This window comes from Salvelinus namaycush, chromosome 21 (genome assembly GCF_016432855.1).
Source record: "Salvelinus namaycush isolate Seneca chromosome 21, SaNama_1.0, whole genome shotgun sequence".
Taxonomy (NCBI): Eukaryota; Metazoa; Chordata; class Actinopteri; order Salmoniformes; family Salmonidae; genus Salvelinus; species Salvelinus namaycush.
The window spans coordinates 52,259,223-52,278,311 of record NC_052327.1 but is presented as its reverse complement, the minus strand read 5'-3'; the positions used below and the strand labels follow the sequence as shown (position 1 = coordinate 52,278,311).

The 19,089-nt window shown below is 42.2% G+C and overlaps 1 protein-coding gene across 5 annotated transcripts in view; it reads right to left on the bottom strand.

The window, feature by feature from the left end:
- LOC120066483 (CUGBP Elav-like family member 2) overlaps window positions 1-17,498 on the bottom strand; it is a 48,797-nt gene extending 31,299 nt beyond the window's left edge. For 4 of the 5 annotated variants that reach the window (XM_039017882.1, XM_039017883.1, XM_039017884.1 and 1 more), the window contains exon 1: window positions 17,190-17,498. In XM_039017882.1, coding sequence (XP_038873810.1) covers window positions 17,190-17,272 — 83 coding nt within the window. In that variant the 5' untranslated portion in view covers window positions 17,273-17,498. Of the gene's footprint in view, window positions 1-16,726; window positions 16,955-17,189 lie in introns of those variants that run through there. The other variant, XM_039017886.1, reaches the window with a different exon arrangement.
- Window positions 17,499-19,089: the final 1,591 nt, after the last annotated feature.

Genomic DNA, 19,089 nt, shown 5'->3' with positions numbered 1-19,089 from the left:
ACAGATACTGATGAAAATAATCACACATCCTCTCCAAAAATCACTGGACAATCCCCCATCTTTAATCATTGAATGTATGCTAAACGTGACTGAAAACAGGCCCCATTTTTCAGTCATTGGCTGAAAAATTAGGTAGCCTAACTATTGGCCCCTCCCACCACTTGGAGTTGATTGGAAACTGGTGTATTATTTTGAGAGGCAGCGGCTAGTCACAAGGATGAAGTGGGGAGTGTGTGTTTAATATTGAGCTAATAGTTTGTACTTTTAATCCTTGTTTTAACCTTTAGCATTCTAGTCCATTTTATTTACTTTTACCAGCCAATGAAATAGTACTTCAACTTGCACTGTTTTATAAACAAACAATTCAGCGACACGGTAACACAAGCCACACACCACCCACCCCTCCCTGCTCTCTTCTCTCAGGGTGGGTCAGCGCCAACGCAAGGCAGCTCGACGGGCCCTGAGAGGAGATCAGCATTCTCGGGGTGATTAAGTTAAGGCTAGACTTGGACTGATTAAGCTCAGTACTCTACACAGCACAGGAGCATACCTCACAGACCCCCACTAGAACTTAGAGACAGCGTCGTGAGCGTACCAGTATCACACAGTCCACTACAACCCAGCAGAAGCCTCTCTCAGCACATGCCTCCACTGAGCTAGGCTGGGAAGCTGAGGGGGCAGCATCTCACAATCTCTGACCATAGCCTTCCTGACTCAGCCAGGCTGGAAGAGGGCCAGGAGGCCATGACTCTGGTCCTACATTTACCTGGGAGGGAGGGGAGTTTGTTGTGATTATGGCCCTACAACAGGGTTCCCCAACTGGCGGCCCGCGGCAAAAAAATAAAATAAAAATAAAAAATGATTTTATATATATATATATATATATTTTAAAAAATGGAAATCAACCCGAAGTGATTTTAATTAAAGAAATCTGTTCAAGTATTCTCACGAGACAGGTGATTGTACACAAGACATAAGCTAGATTTGAAATGACTGTTTTAGTCTTTTTGGGCTTCTTGCGGTCAATTTGCAGCCTACAAATGTGTTATTAAGCCCCCTCGCCGCCGACCATCCATTTCAGAAAAACAATGAAAAATAAAAATGATCGGCCCGTGGCTGAATCAAGTTGATCCCCGCCCTACAGTCTCCCAGGTACAGGTAATGCCAACGAGAAGTTATCATTCACTCACAGCAGAGCACACATGAGCTTGAGGAACAAGATCGTGTGTGTGTGTGTGTGTGTGTGTGTGTGTACACAGCCAGATGAGCAGAGGGACTCCTGGTGGATAGCAAGCTGGCGACACACACCGATTAATTCTAATGGGATAGTAAGCAGAGGGCCTGAGGAAAACAAACATGGTTAAGGTGACTAGGCTAAATTTAAATGATAGAGGGGAAGTATACAGACCTTTGGACACGAGCCATCCATCTCTTACACACAGAGCCCAAACGCTCGGCCGACACACCAAGGGACGACCTAAACGACATGCTTACTGACAAGTCCCTTAGCGATTATTCCTTTGGAAATCCAACTCTTAGAAAACACCCAAATCCAATACTTGTTAACTAAATCGCACTAATTTTAGGGTGGAAAAATAGAGGCACAAACCATCCTACTGGAGTCAACTCATCCAAGCAGCTATACACAGCTAAACACACACGACTGAAATTGGAAGCATAAGAAGACTCTTTACAGTCCACACAAAGCCATGGGGCGACTTCACTACCCCCGCCACCCATCCCGACAGCTAGCTACACAGAATCCTCTCAGCAGGAAGGCCCCAGCACAGTAGGGTCAGTCAGCACAAATTGAAAGATAGCAGGCCGAAACACAGGAAGGACTGAACTTGTCCAAAAAGAAGAAAAAATGTTTGTATTTTCGTTACATAATGTTTAACCCTCTAAAAACAGAGTTCAGTAAGCAGAGGATTGTTGCCTGTAAACCGTCACTCCTCAGGCATTGGTTTGGTTGGCGATGGAACAGGGAGTAACCTACCAGCATTCCATAGACATAGAATTCTTAGAATAGACATCCCCCATTCCAAGTCAACCTACTGTGATAGCAGGTTCCATTCTACAAATTATTTTTCTATGCCATCCCCAGCACAGCAGCAGGGGAAACAAGCGCATATTGTTCAGATGCTGGAGAGAACACTTCACAGATACCCTCTATGATAACAATGGGCCTTTAGTGAGTCAGAAGGACGCTTTGTAATCCTCCCACTTAACGCTACGTCTAACTAAACCAGCGGGCATTGTGTCGTGTGACACCATTATCTAGTAACCAGACAGCCTGACGCCATTTTGCTGAGTGACTTGCCTTCTGAACTCATACATGTACAGTGCATTAGAAAAGTACTCAGACCCTTCGACTTTTTCCACATTTTGTTAACGTTACTGCTTTATTCTAAAATGGATAAAACAATTCTCAGTAATCTACACACAATACCCCATAATGACAAAGCAAAAACAGGTTTAGACATTTTTGATAATGTATAAAAAATAATTAATGATATACATCTTATTTGCATACAGTAACAGTGAAAAAGTTGACACCTACTGATTCCAGGGTTTCTTTATTTTTTTTAATGTTCAACATTGTAGAATAGTGAAGACATCAAAACTATTAACACATATGGAATCATGTAGTAACCCGACCTCAACCTATTTTTTTATTTAACTAGGCAAGTCAGTTAAGAACAAATTCTTATTTACAATGACCGCCTAGGAACAGTGGGTTAACTGCCTTGTTCAGGGGCAGAACGACAGATTTTTACCTTGTCAGCTCGGGGATTCGATCTAGCAACCTTTCGGTTACTGGCCCAATGCACTAGGCTACCTGCCGCCCCAACTGAGATGGTTTGGGATGAGTTGGACCGCAGAGTGAAGGAAAAGCAGCCAACAAGTGCTCTGCATGTGGGAACTCTTTCAAGACGGTTGGAAAAGCATTCCACGTGAAACTGGTTGAGAGAATGTCAAGCTGTCAAGGCAAAGGGTGAATACTTTGAAGAAACACATTTTAGGTTACTACATGATCCCATGTGTTATTTCATAGTTTGTCTTCATTATTCTATAGTAAATTTCTTTTTAGTAAAAATAAAAACATTTAATGAATAGGTGCATCCAAACTTTTGACTGGTACTGTATTTCAGACCCTCTGCTATAAGACTCGAAATTGAGCTAAGGTGCATCCTGTTTCCATTGATCATCCTTGCAATGCTTTTACAACAATGCTTTTTCAATTGATTGGACATGATTCAGAAAGGCACACACACCTGTCTATATAAAAGTTCCCACAGTATACAGTGCATGTCAGAGCAAAAACCAAGACGAGGTCGAAGAAATTATCCGTAGTGCTCCGAAACAGGATCGTGTCAAGGCACAGGTCTGGGGAAGGGTACCAAAAAAAATGTCTGCAGCATTGAAGGTCCCCAAGAACACAGTGGCCTCCATCATTCTTAAATGGAAGAAGTTTGGAACCACCAAGACTCTTCCTAGAGCTGGCCGCCCGGCCAAACTGAGCAATCGGGGGAGAAGGGCCTTGGTCAGGAGATGACCAAGAACCCGATGGTCACTGACAGAGCGCCAGAGTTCCTCTGTGGAGATGGTTGGCCTTCTGGAAGGTTCTCCCATCTCTGCAGCACTCTACCAATCAGGCCTTTATGGTAGTGGCCAGAGAAGCCACTCCTCAGTAAAAAGGCACATGACAGCCCACTTGGGAGTTTTCCAAAAGGCACCTAAAGGACTCTGACCATGAGAAACAACATTCTCTGATCTGATGAAACTTTGACCTGAGTGCCAAGCATCACATCTGGAGGAAACCTGGCACCATCCCTACGGTTAAGCATGGTGGTGGCAGCATCATGATGTGGGGATGTTTTTCAGCGGCAGGAACTGGGAGACTAGTCAGGATCGAGGGAAAGATGAACGGAGCAAAGTACAGAAAGATCCTTGAAGGAAACCTGCTCCAGAGCACAGTCCCAACACAGCACCATTTTGCTGAGTGCCTTCATTCTCCTACATGTACAAATCAAGAATTTTATTTAACTAGGCAATTCAGTTAAGAACAAATTCCTATTTACATTGACAGCCTGGCCAAACCCTCCCCTAATCCGGACGACGCGGGGCCAATTGTGTGCCGCCCTATAGGAACTAGGGTCTGTAATGACGCCTCTAGCACTGAGATGCAGTGCCTTAGACCGCTGCGCCACTCGATACAGACACAGTTAGTTGCCTGTCACGTATGATTATCTTGATAACTATGCATCTGGTGTGAATTGGAGCTGGATGATACGGCCAAAGAGTTATCACAATCTTTTTTTTTTAAATAAAATAAATTACACTATATTTGGTTTTTCAATAATAAAAAGTTCAACATCTCACCCATCTACACACACACACACACCTCATAAATGACATGTTCAGATTTTTCTTCCACAACGTATTGAAAAGGAAATACAGAAATCTCATTTAAATAAGCATTCACACTCCAGTTAATACTTTATAGAAGCACATTTGGCTGCGATTACATCTTTGAGTCATCTTGGGTGTGTATCAGTTTTGCACATCTGCATTTGGGGTTTCTCCTATTCTTCCTTGCAGATTTTCTCCGGCTCTGTTCAGCTCGATTGGGAGCGGTGAACAGCAATCTTCAAGTCTATCCACAGATGTCCATTGGGATTCAAGTCTGGGCTTTTGCTGGGTCGGCTCAAAAGGGACTTCCACATTCTTTTTCTTTAGCCATTCCCAGGTTGATTTGACTGTATTCTGGGGGTCATTGTCCTACTGCAATGTAAATCGTCACCCTCATTCTAAGGTCGTTTGCACTCTGCAGCAGGTTCTCATCAAGGATTTGCCTGCATTTGCCGTATGGTATAGTTTCTGCATTTGCCTTATGGTATAGTTTCTGCATTTGCCTTATGGTATAGTTTCTGCTTTGACATGCACTGTCAACTGTAGGGACCTTTTATATAGACAGGTATGTTTCTAAATCATGTTCAAACTATTGAATTGGCCACAGGTGGACACCAATCAAATTGTATTGACATCAAGGATGATCAAAAGGAAATTGGATGCACCTGAGCTCAATTTGAAGTGTCATCGCAGAGAGTTGTGAATGCTTATGTAAATTAGATCTGCATTTCATTTAATATATTTGCTAAAATTTCTAAAAACAAGTTTACACTATCATTATGGGGTATTGTGTGTAGATAGGTGAGAAAAATATATACATTTGATCCATTTTGAAATCAGTCTAACAAAACGTGAAATAAATCAAGCGGTATGAATACTTAAGGCACTGTAAATGCTAAGTGATTTTTAAAAACATGGGGCCGACCCCATTCGGATTGTTTTATACTGTTCAATTAGACCAACAAAAAATAGTTCCTGGAGGAAACTTAATGATTAGTCACTTGAGGGCACTCTCCAAGTAAAGGGGGGAAGAGAAGGGGATACTCCATTTTTAAAACAGAAGGTCTCCAAAGTATCCAATAAGAAGAAAACACATGTGCCCTTTTAAGTTGCAAAGCGTTTTGCTACATATGTTGTACCCCAATGATTACAACCCAGACCAGGGAAAGACTGAGGCCTGACGGCCCTATGATGTGGCAGGTGACCTGTCCCAAAGACACCCGGGAGCAGCTGACGCCTGGGCTCCAGAGGACTCCAAGGCCCAAGTCTGAAATTAGCATACCTGCTGTTGCTCTTCCCATAAAATAACATGATTTACCGGGACCATATGCCTGGCCTGGCCGTTTGCTGTGGTCTGACCGCAGAAGCATGTCAGCTACACTGCTGCTGCATCTTTCCTAGTAGCTCCCATTATAGCGAGACTGTCATGGAGGCAGCACCAGTCACCAATATAAGGCTATATACTCTAGACTACATGTCAACCATCTTCTCAAAATGTGTCACCTGGCGTCGTTGGGTTCTGTTGTTGGGTTCTAAATTAATGGAGCGTTAACACCAACCAGTTTAACTTAGAATACAAGCCTAATGATTTTCCTTGGCTTGGCTAGGATTGTTTGATCACTCGACTCCACCAAAAAATAAAAATAAATAAATAAATAAATAAATTAAGTTTTAAAATTCATAGGCCCACCCACACCCTGTGATATCATGCAGCGTTGCTTCATGTTTTGGTTCAATTCATAGTTGTGGTAAAGGGAGTTCGCGTAAATAGCCATGTTAACAAGAGGCTCTCCCTCGTTGGGTTATAACTGATGCTCCCTTCCCTCAGGAGTCACTTGGCAGTAGGAGACGGCCTTAGGTTAGGTCACAGGGCTGTGTCGCCTCAGACTGGTTAGATCACACAAGCAGAGCATGATGCACCACCTCTCACTCCAGCAAGGCACATGACAACAAGCGACACAGAAATAGCAGCAGTTGGTTTCGTGTGTGTGTGTGTGTGTGTGTGTGTGTGTGTGTGTGTGTGTTAGCCCCAGCACTACAAGGCTGTAAACCACAACGATTACATTAAACGACGACACACAGGAAGGGCAGCCTGCACCTCGAGTCACTAAAGCAAGGCGCAACACACACATTCTTCAGTCTGTGATATCTCGTCTTAATTCCATACAAGGTGCTGCAGACTGCTGAAAGGACTGTTGTCCTGGTCTATAATCAGTACATCAGTGCTCTGATGAGGGCCCCATTAAAGACGTTATCCTCCCAGCATTAACTCCAATTCTGCCTCAATATGGCCCCATTTTCATTGTTGCATTTCCCCTGATAAAGACAGATGTGTCCAATCAGGCTGTGACTAGAGCCCCATGTTAACAGGCTGTGACTAGAGCCCCATGTTAACAGGCTGTGACTAGAGCCCCATGTTAACAGGCTGTGACTAGAGCCCCATGTTAACAGGCTGTGACTAGAGCCCCATGTTAAACAACAAGCAGCCAGGACCTGACGACGAGACCTACCCCATTAGCTTCTTAAATCTCATGGAGCGTCCCTGGTGACCGTGGTTATGGATTAAAATTAAAGAATGAATGGAATGAAATGAATAAGAGGTGAGTCAGGGTGTGAATGCATGCATGAATAAAAAATGGACACTCAAAATGTCTCGAGAATAAGGATTCAAAGTAAAGCAGGTGTGAATGAATGCTCTAGAATTTAATAGGAATCTGGCTGAGGATGATCCAAATCAACTGTGGTCTGGTCACACCTCATCCAGTTGTGCTAGCATACAAAATCCAGCATCAGGCCAAGAGAAGCTTGTTGGTAGGAGCAGCAACAGCGGGGTCGGAGCCTAGATCCAAACTGAATTATGGGATCCAGGCTAGCAGCGATGGGTCCCCAGGGGAAAGACTAGCAGCATATTAGAGACCCAAATACACTGAAGGTAGACCCAGGGAAAACAGGGGTTCCTAGTCTGGTGCTTAGAAAAGCACTCAATATAAAAAGTTAAATAAGATACTACTGTAGCTGTTAAGACCAGAGAAAACGGCTGTTTAATACTGCCCCTTAATAGCATGATTAAAAAAGGAGAAAGAACCCTACTCAGGGCCAGTTATTTTTATGCAGTTCTTATGCACCGTTTTTATGCACACCGGGAAAAAACTATACCGACACTTAATTTTAGCGGCCTTTTAAGCATTCTAGTACAGTTAAATAGTTAACACACACACAACGGTCTAGGGCACTGCATCTCAGTGTAAGAGGTGTCACTACAGTCCCTGGTTCGAATCCAGGCTGCATCACATTAGGGCCGTTCCTGGGAGTCCCATAGGATTGGCCCAGCATCGTCCGGGCCGTCATTGTAAATAAGAATATTTTTAACTGACTTGCCTAGTTAAATAAACGTCACACACACCAAAAAGTTACTTTGTTGCCATTTACGCATGTCCCCATTACCAGTAAAACATAATCAAAACCTATTTCTTTCACTTACTTGCTGTGCTGTTTCGTTGTTAATTTGTTCAGTCGTTTCATTCTCAACCAGGATTTCTATGGAACGGCATTTGGGTCTTTGCGGGTCAAAAAAGATTCCAAATAACACTGATGTGTCAAATAAGCGTGTTGACCAATCAGGACCTGAATATGACTGCACGTCAAATACTTTAAACACGTTCATTCATTTTTAAAGTAATCATTACACCGTCACTCGTATTTCATGTCACAACGATTCATCAATACGTATGCTATGATGCTGGTAAAGTTGTTTCGCGCACCTACAGTGCTGTTCATTTTAAAAAGCTAGCTAGCTCATGGATGCACACAATGTTCTTCCCCAAAAACATAGCTACTGAAACCGATTTATGTTGTTTTGCTATAGTTAGCTAGCTAACTAGAGAGCTGTTAAATAAGAGCTGTTAAATAAAAAATAAAAAAGACAAACAGGAAGGGACAAGGACTACCTGGGCTTGTCCAATAAGAAATTCTTATTTTCACTTTCCACTGGAAAACATTTTCCATTGTGTACTCCCAATCATAAACAACTGGCCTGGCAGCCGATTCCACTCAACTTTGACAACAGACAGTGCCAACTCATCCTGTGTGCTGAGTCTATGGTCACCTGGTAGATCAAGTGCATGCCATCGCAATCTTCAAGATTTTATTAGCAAGGCTTAGCTTCCTATATCATAATGTGCCACTTGTGTGTGCCATAGGGGATGTTCCAACTTCCATACAAACTGGATTTTTCGATTTACCTTGGCACTGGTCGAATCCAAGACACCTTCCTTTCTCAATGTTTTCCATTTCCAAATCTAACACGGAGCATGTAATGTGAAAGTAGGCTCTATTTCCTGTCCCCATGCTCTATAGAGCACCAGCTAGGGCCAGGACACCACTGACGCAATATTTTTCCCACCAAAAATTTAAAATGAAGCATACAAAACTCAGGAGAGCGGTTTGAAGTCAATGTAGGCCACAGCATACACCGTTTTATCTAGGCCTACATCTTCAGCCAAACTGGTTTTGGACCAGAGCAGACAACTTTTTTATAATTTAACCTCGATACAGGGTGCATATCCAACATCACAGCAGTAGCAGCAGAACAGGTGACAAGCCAGAATGGAGTCCTCTCAGCCGTCAACATCTGTCTGCACGGCTCCCCTTTCTCCCTCTTGAACACACACACTATGAGAACAGCTGGCCACCACCATCAGCCCCAGGACTCCGTGCCAAGAGGCCACACTGACAAGATCAACAGACAGCCAGCTCAAAAAAAAATTTGTCACATGCTTTGTAAACAGGTGTAGACTAAGAGTAAAATGCTTACGTACAGGCCCTTCCCAACAATGGAGAGAGAAAGAAAATAGAGAAATAAAGTAATAAATACAATGAGTAAAGATAATGTGGCTATATACAGTACCAGTCAAAAGTTGCCACCTACTCATTCAAGGGTTTCTTTATTTCTACATTGTAGAGTAATAGTGAAGACATCAAAACTATAAAATAACACAATCATATCGTAACCAATTGTTAAACAAATCAAAATACATTTTATATTTGAGATTCTTCAGAGTAGCCACCCTTTGCATTGACAGCTATGAACACACTAGGCATTCTGTCAACCAGCTTCATGAGGTAGTCACCTGGAATTAGAGGTCGACCGATTATGATTTTTCAACGGCGATACCGATTGGAGGACCAAAAAAACAGATACTGATTATATAAAGTTCGGAATAATGACAATTACAATACTGAATGAACACTTTTAACTTAATATAATACATAAATAAAATCTATTTAGTCTCAAATAAATAATGAAACATGCTCAATTTGGTTGAAATAATGCAAAAACAGTGTTGGAGAAGAAAGTAAAAGCGCAATATGTGCCATGTAAAAAAGCTAACGTTTAAGTTACTTGCTCAGAACATGAGAACATATGAAAGTTGGTGGTTCAATACTCCCAGTTAAGAAATTTTAGGTTGTAGTTGTTATAGGAATTATGACGCTGCGATTATTTCTCTCTATACCATTTGTATTTCATATACCTTTGACTATTGGATGTTCTAATAGGCACTTTAGTATTGCCAGTCTAATCTCTGGAGTTGATATGCTTGAAGTCATAAACAGAGCTGTGCTTCAAACATTGATAAGAGCTGCTGGCAACGCAGTAAAGTGCTGTTTGAATGAATGCATACGAGCCTGCTGCTGCCTACCACCGCTCAGTCAGACTGCTCTATCAAATCATAGACTTAATTATAATAAACACAGAAATACAAGCCTTTGGCCATTAATATGGTCAAATCGGGAAACTACCTTGAAAACAAAATGTTTCTTCTTTCAGTAAAATACAGAACCGTTCTGTATTTTAATCAAATGGGTGGCAACCATAAGTCTAAATATTGCTGTTACATTGCACAACCTTCAATGTTGTCATAATTGTAAAATTCTGGCAAATTAGTTCGCAACGAGCCAGGCGGCCCAAACGGCTGCATATACCCTGACTCCGTGTGCAATGAACGCAAGAGAAGTGACAATTTCCTTAAATAATATTGCCTGCTAACATGAATTTCTTTTAACTAAATATGCAGGTTTAAAAATATATACTTTGTGTATTGATTTTAAAGGCATCGTTTGTTTATGGTTAAGTACATTCGTGCAACGATTATGCTTTTTTCGTGAACGTGCTTTCGTTAAAACATCACCCGTTTGGCAAAGTAGGCTGTAAATCGATGTTAAATTAACAGGCACCGCATTGATTATATGCAAAGCAGGACAAGCTAGTTAACCTAGTAATATTAATCAACCATGTGTAGTTAACTAGTGATTGTGAAGATTGATTGTTTTTTTGTAAGATAAGTTTAATGCTAGCTAGCAACTTACCTTGGCTCCTTGCTGCACGCGGTTTCCTCGTGGAATGCAATGTAAATCAGCATCCAAAAATGCCCTATTTGGTAAAATACCAAGTCCATATTATGGCAAGAACAGCTCAAGTAAGCAAAGAGAAACGACAGTCCATCATTACTTTAAGACATGAAGGTCAGTCAACACGGAAAATGTCAAGAACTTTGAAAGTTTCTTCAAGTGCAGTCGCAAAAACCATCAAGCGCCATGATGAAACTGGCTCTCATGAGGACCGCAACAGGAATGGAAGACCCAGAGTTACCTCTGCTGCAGAGGATAATATGTTCATTAGCGCCACAGGAAAGGACTGCCGTTGCTCTTTGCTTATTTTGAACTGTTCTTGCCATAAAATTAACTTTGTCTATTACCAAATAGGGCTCTCTTCTGTATACCACCCCTACCTTTTACAACATAACTGATTGGCTCAAACGCATTAAAGAAAGACATTCCACAAATTAATTTAAATGCATTCCAGGTGACTACCTCGTGAAGCTGATTGAGAGAATGCCAAGAGTGTGCAAAGCTGTCATCAAGGCAAAGTGTGGGTGGCTACTTTGAAGAATCTCAAATATATTTTGCTCAACGCGTTTTTGGTTACTACATAATTGAATTAGTAGGTGTCCAAACTTGGCTGGTACTGTACGCAGGGTACCAGTACCGAGTAGATGTGCAGGGGTACGAGGTAATTGACTAAAAAGGCAACAGGATAGATAAACAAGTGACAAGTCAAAACAGTTAGTGCAAAAAAAGGGTAAGTGCAGATAGATAACCAAACACCTACCTGGGCTAACTACACCCGACAAAAATATAAATGCAACATGTAAAGTGTTGGGACCATGTTTCATGAACTGAAATAAAATAGACATTTTTCATATGCACACAAAAAGCTTATTTCTCTCAAATTTTGTGAACAAATCTGTTAGTAAGCATTTCTCCTTTGCCAAGATAATCCATCCACCTGACAGGTGTGGCATATCAAGAAGGGGACAATAAAAGTCCACTAAAATGTGCAGTTTTGTCAAAACAAAATGCCACCGATGTTTCAAATTGCGGGAGCGTGCAATTGGCATTTGACTGAAGGGATATTCACCAGAGCTGTTGCTGGAGAATTTTATGTTAATTTCTCAATCATAAGCCACCTACGTCGTTTTAGACTCCAATTGGCCTCACAACCCCAGACCATGTGTCCACGCCAACCCAGGACCTCTACATCCGGCTTCTTCACATGCAGGATTGTCTGAGGGGAGGGGGAGTGCTGAGGAGTATTTCTGTCTGTAAAAATGCCCCTTGGTGGAGAAAAACACATTCTGATTGGCTGGACCTGGACCCCAGTGGGTGGGCCTACGCCCTCCCAGGCTCACCCATGGCTGTAACCCTGCCCGGTCGTGAAATCCATAGATTATGGCTCAATTAATTTCAAATTGACCAATTTCCTTATATGAACTGTTCCTCAGTAATATCTTTGAAATTGTTAAGTTTATATTTTTGTTGGATGCCAAGCAGTTGCCATAAGAAGCTGTTCAGGTTCTGTTGGTTCCAGACTTGTTTAATAGGTACTGCTTGCCGTGTGGTAACAGAGAGAACAGTCGGATTTTGTTGGCTGGAACCTAGGCCAGTCCCCGGAAGAAAACAAATCTTTGTTGACCAAGAGTCGTGTGTTCTTTTGACCAATCTACAGGTAGAAATTTTACAATGTGTATTTTTCCACTATTAGGACACAGCCTATGTTTTAAAGATACAAAAAAATACTATTTGTAGGCTACTGGGCTTGTCTGACACTAAGCACACTGTGATTAAATAATTAAGACAAATAACTCAAGAGGGAGCTAGAGATCAAGATAGCCTAACAAGCAGGAAAAAACCTGTTCCCGAATCTCCTCCCGCTGCTGCTGGCTTTCGCAGATTCTGCCATTACGCTCACGAAGTTGCCGGTAATAGGATACACCAGGGGTCCGCAACCCTTTCCATTTGGAGTGCCAATTTGTGTCACTGTTTTTAACCAACCTGCATGCCAGTTATTAGCTTCATCTAAATTAAAATTATACAAATCTAAAAGTAACTTCTTTTGCCATCACCAAACATGTAAAAAATTGCCTACATAAAGCCAACAAATAAAAGCACTGCAGCTGGAAAATATCCTGATAAATTCATCACATTGGCTACTCATGGCTTGTCTGCAAGGAACTTGAAACATTGTATCAACAATCAACTTCATCCAGCCAGAAGCTTGCACTAACAAACTTGCAACATTATTATATTATATATATATATATATATATAAAATTTCCCCCTAGGCATATTTTGGGAAGTTTCAACTGAATCAGCATTTGACTTCTTTTTTGTCTTCTTCACACCAAGTGGTTATCGAAAAGGAGAGGGCTGGAATTATCTTTTCAAATGGGCTACATTGAGGAAGTATTTTCAAAGGACGTAAAAACAGACTTGGTTTACTTGCCATTTCAGGTGAAGAAAACATTTAGTTTGAGCTACACAGCTCATTAGAGGTGGTGAGTTAAGACAATCAGCAATACTATCAGATCCCCAAATGGGCATATTCATAAGCCAACATTTGCATGCAGGCCAGCTAGCCTAGGCCCACTTCTATGCATAATCAGGCCAACATCCTTACTCAACATTGACAGGAATGCTCCAAACACAATAAATTGACAACTCGTAAATAGAACAAGTGTAGCCTAGGTTGTGCTCTCTGCAAACAAACAAAGTGTCCACTAAGACAACAAAAACTGTAAAAGACAAATAATATGAATGCATTAACAGAAATTACAGTAAACAAATTCTAGATTCAAAATTATGGGAATTAACGGTAAATGTACTACTGGTGAGGTGATACCGTTGTGCCATCCAAGCGGCATTCACAATGGATTAGGCCACTGAGACAGGCGTCAATCAAGACGGGTCAAAACATTGACCCAACAAAATCGGTGAGCCGACTAAATGGAGTGAGCCCTACATCAAATGAAATTTGATTTGTCACATACACGTTTAGCAAATGTTATTGCGGGTGCAGCGAAATGCTTGTGTTTCTAGCTCCAACAGTGCAGTAATATCTAGCAATAGACAAATCTAAAGTAAAGGAATTAAGAAATACAAATATTACGCCCTTCCTCTGACACCGCCTTGGTATAGACGTCCTGGATAGCAGGGAGCTTGGCCTCAGCGATGGACTGGGCCTCTGTAGCGCCTTGCTGTCAGATGCCAAGCAGTTGCCATTCCAAGCAGTGAAGCGGTCAATCAAGTTGCTCTCAAAATGGCGCAGCTGTAAAAATGTGAGGATCTGAGGGCCCTTGTCAAATCTTTTCTGCCTCTAGGAGGAGAAAGCGGCATTATCATATCCTCTTCCCAACTGTCTTAGTGTGTCTGGATCATAATAGAACCATAGTGATGTGGACAAGAGCCTTTACCCAATTCACCACAGCCCCGTTGATGTGAATGGTGGCATGCTCGGCCCTCCGTTTCCTGTAGCCCACGATCAGCTCCATTTTGTCGTGCTGAAGTTGAGGGAGAGGTTGTCCAGGCACCACACTGCCAGGTTTCTGACTCCCTCCCTATAAGCTGTCTAATCATCGTAGGTGATCAGGCCTACCAACGTCTTGTCGTCAGAAAACGTAATGTTGGGAGTCAGCCGCAGCCACACAGTCGTGAGTGACCAGGGAGCACTGGAGGGGACTAACCACACACCCTTGAGGGGCCCCCGTGTTGAGGGTCAGCATGGCAGATGTGTTGTTGACTTCCCTCACCACCAAGGGGCAGCACGTCAGGAAGTCCAGGATCCAGTTGCAGCATGCTCACATAGGTGTTCCTCTTGTCCGGGTGGGAGATGGGCAATAGTCATATAGACAGGTTCCTTTGGCATTTTTGGTATGGTATAGAATGGAGCTGCAATGGATAGCTGTTGTTTTACAGGCTCCTGGCCAATTCTGCAATTTTGTGCGTTTATTTGTGCCGATAAACTTTTGTGCATAATGTTACCACCATCGTTTCCTATGACTGAAAAAAGCTTCTGAACATCAGAACAGAGACCACTAACCTGGATTTGGATGAAGATTCTACTTCAACGTTTCGGCGGCGCAAGACATACTGCTCACCCCGGACAAGGCCACAATTCCAGAAACTCTGAAGAGTCTGCTTAAGATGCCAACGTGCGGGCACCCTGACTTAACTACATTGGAAAATAAATGATCTGCCTCTACCCTAATGATCTGCCTTCTAACAACGGGACCTGAAGAAATGGAATATCCTATGTTCCTCTGAGTCGTGGCTGAACAAGGACAATATACATCTAGCTGTTTCTTATGCATCTTCAAGACCGCATGACAGCGTCAAGAAAGGGGGCAGGGGTGTGTCTGTTAACTGGTGCTTGATCTCTAATATTAAAAGGAAGGCTCAAGGTTCTACTCGCCTGAGTTTAATACCTCATGACAAGCTGTAGACCATACTATTTACCTAGAGAGTTTATGTATACTTTTCATTGCAGGCAAAAAAAAAATCTTAAAAAAATAAATAAAAAAAAATCGGTCAGAGTCCACAACAATGGGATCACAGCACCATCAAATGTAGCTTAGCCCAGATAACACACTGTGTCCCAAATGCCACCCTATTCACTATATAGTGCACTACTTTAAGACCAGGACCCATAGTGTAAAAAGTAGTGCACTATATAGGGAAAATGGCACCATTTGTGATACTTCCCATGTCAGTGTTCGCTGCCAAAGGATCACACTTAAGCCCAGATATTCACCATATCACTGTCCTTTATCAGAGGCTCAATCAAATCACAGAACACAGATGAGTTGGGTTGAGATTGCATCACCTGTGTGTGGGTCCAAAGCCAAAAAATGAGATTCCTTTAATTTCTATAGTCCCAGACCACTGTTCTGCTAGGCTTTAGAGCCACAATCATGGTAGTGCCAGATAACCATGACAACCATGATGATCTTTAACCTCACTTAATCATTTCTTGTTTAGGTCACCTTTTTTTCCCTGTGTCTGTGTGTGTATTTCAAATGCATGTAGTTACTACAGCATACCTGCTGTATGATGTTGACCTAGTGAGTGATTGGCAGAGATGACAGTAACATCCTTCAGAAATCCATCATACAACAACAGATGTGCGCTGGACAGGTTAGAGGTCGAAAGAGTTCCCATGAGGACTATGACAAACCTATTTGTAGTAGATACAACAACAAAAAAATGGATTCCCTCTCTCGCTTAATGCTTCCAGTGTGTTCTCGTCTAGCAGGAAATCACAGGCTATTTGTCATTCACCATGTTTTACTGCAAATCCATTTATCGGCCCATTTAATAATCAATATCGGGCTAAGGGAGCTGCTGTAAACATGTTTAAGTATGTAGCTAGCTATGTAGCTAAATATGTTATGTTTCATGAACGTTACAGGGCCAAGCCCATTTCTAGAGCTAACTAGGGGAGGGGGGTTTCAGAGTGTACTCTCCCTGAGCAACGCACAGCCTTATGCTGTATACCCTTTATATGGCTGAGAGTTGAAATCCAGTCATGGTAAACCCAATTAGCCTCCGGGCATTTCTAAAACAACATGTATGTGTGCTGTTGACTGGCTTCCTTTGCTAACAATCTATTTCGGCAGTCACAAGATGTCCATTAAAATTGCTCAATAATGTACCACGTGTTCCGCAAGGCACCCAACATGAACCTCCATTACGGGAAATCGATTGCTAACGGGGAACTACGGTCGCTACTCGCTACAAAAGAAACGTAGTTAGTTGCCTGCCCCTCGTGAAACATCGAGTATAAATGCATTTACTGTCTCGTGAAAAAGAAATAACGTTACATTATAGCGAATTATGCAATACATCGACTTGATATCAAAATCGTTGCAATAGGGTAGAATTTCGTGTTTGTTTTGAGCTATTTTCTATCATGGCCTACCTGTTACTGAACAGAAGACTCCGTTGCTGCCCTCTGTTCCTCTCTATCCGCTCAAGCAAGCGGCATGAAAAAAAATCAAAAGGGCGGCTGCCGCGTGTGCTGGTTTTTCTCGCGCTCTCACAGTAACGACACCGAAACACACAAGCAATTATTTCTAACTGGCTATGTTAAAAACACTTTAGAATGACGACTACCTAGTCCGATAATGTCTGGAACATGTTAACTCCGGAAGCACATGTCACTTCACTAGCATTTCCTTAGCCAAGAAGTAAACATTTTTTCCAGCTAGCTAGCTAGTTAGCTACCCATTTCACTTGTTATGTTACTCAGACATGTCGGTGAATTCTCGTAAAATTAACAGTGCGTTGAATGCACTTTGTGGAGGTTAGTTTATTATAGGCAAATAATGCAACACGAAATATTTAAAATGTCGGTTATTAGAATCTAATAAACAGTTACTTACGTTGTATCTTCCGAGCTCATCATCAACCGGCTTTCTACCATCCTATCCGGATGAAAATCCAGACCACTGTATGTCGAAGTCATTTTCACGAGCTACAACCAGAACCCACCACGCTGTAGTCAACAATGAAAGTGAGTGAAATCGCCTCGAGATTCAACTCTGCGCGACCACAAAACGCAGCGGGACAGGTGCAGGGAGGGGGGCTTATTCTAGCCTTCTACTCAGAGCAGCAGTATGCGAATACTAATCATCAGTCGGTTGACATTCGTATTCTGCAATCCCCAGCTAATTTCTTCTGCAATCCCCCGTTGAAATAAACTACAGGCGCGCAACTGGGCGGATTTGATTATGTTGAACCGCGGGGCCCCGTTCTGTGGACCATGACGTGAACGGGCAAAAACGGCGATCGAGGAGCGCCCTCTCAAATCGAACAATATCAGAAACATACATCTCTTTACCATAAAATATGATATAATTTTCTAACTAGTTTTCATTGGGAATCCAGACAAACCGTTTTTATTAAAAGTAATCACTTTTGCATGTGAACACACATAATCCTACGCATTACTCCACATGCTTATTTACTTCCCTTTTGTTTTAAGGGGACTTTGAAATGGAGGCAGCCCAGTTCCAAAACGAATGCAATCAATTTTCACCCGGTGCAAAACACGCTTACCCGGACCAGGTTAATCGAATCCCCTCACTGTCAAAGCGAATGCAGAAATGGATAGCTGGAGAGGCGTGGCTACTTCCATTCCATGTCAAGTATGTAAAAATAATGTAGGCTAGGCTAGTCCAGTCATCTTGGTTTACACTTTCACAGAATCCACAACGTGTTTGACTATTTTTTTGTCAGTCTATTTAAATTAGGCTACACAAGTGTCTTCACTCACACCAACCAACCATGGCTCTCAATCTGACCTAAATTATGTGTTTGGGAAATATGGCAGGTGTTGATCCAAGGACATGAAGACCCCCACATTCCCTGGCTAGACTAGTACAGACCCAAGACAGATGATAGCAGAAAGCAATTTACATTTTGTAACAGAGGTAAAATATTATCAGAGAAAGGAAAAGTATATAGCAACCCAAACCCCTTCCTTGAACCTTGACTACAGACACAATACCATTTGTGAGAGAGGTTAGAGAGTATAGGCTATATGGCAAACCCATTCCCTGAGGAGTCCTTAGCCCAAGCACTTCGCTATTACTGAACCAATCAAGTAGCTATAGGAAATTCTCATTCTATAATCCTCTCGCCAATAATTCGAATGAATTGCTCCAGATTTTAGGTTGAGCCACTCGACTCCGAGTCCAGTACTTTCCTATTAGTATCTGGGCCAGTATTCAGAGTAGAAGTGCTGATCTAGGATCAGGTCCCCCCTGTCCAAAAATCATATTCATTATGATATGAAAGGCAAAACTGATCAGCGCTGCATTTCTATTCTGAGACTCTTTGTGAGTATAGGCCAGGAAGAAAACCAAGTGATTAAGATCATTAAAATTTTAAAAATCCTGGGCATCCTGAGTCTTTGACTACATCCCAAATGGAACCCTATTCCCTACAAAGTAGGGGCCCTGGTCAAAGTAGTGCACTACATAGGGAATAGGGTCTATGGGCCCCGGTCAAAAGAAGTGCACTACATAGGGAATAGGGTCTATGGGTCTGGTCAAAAGTAGTGCACTACATAGGGAATATGGTGCCATTTAGGATGTACACTTTGCTTCTATAGAGGTCACAGTTCATGTTCCCCTTTTGTGATTTTGCTGGTGTTTTCCTGGGGGGGAGGAGCCTGTCTTTCTTTGTTGAACTGGACTTGCCAGGCGAGGTCTTCCTATATGAAACCCACTCCGAGGGGGGCTGAAACCACGGTTGTCAAGTACTGGTTGTACCAGAGCA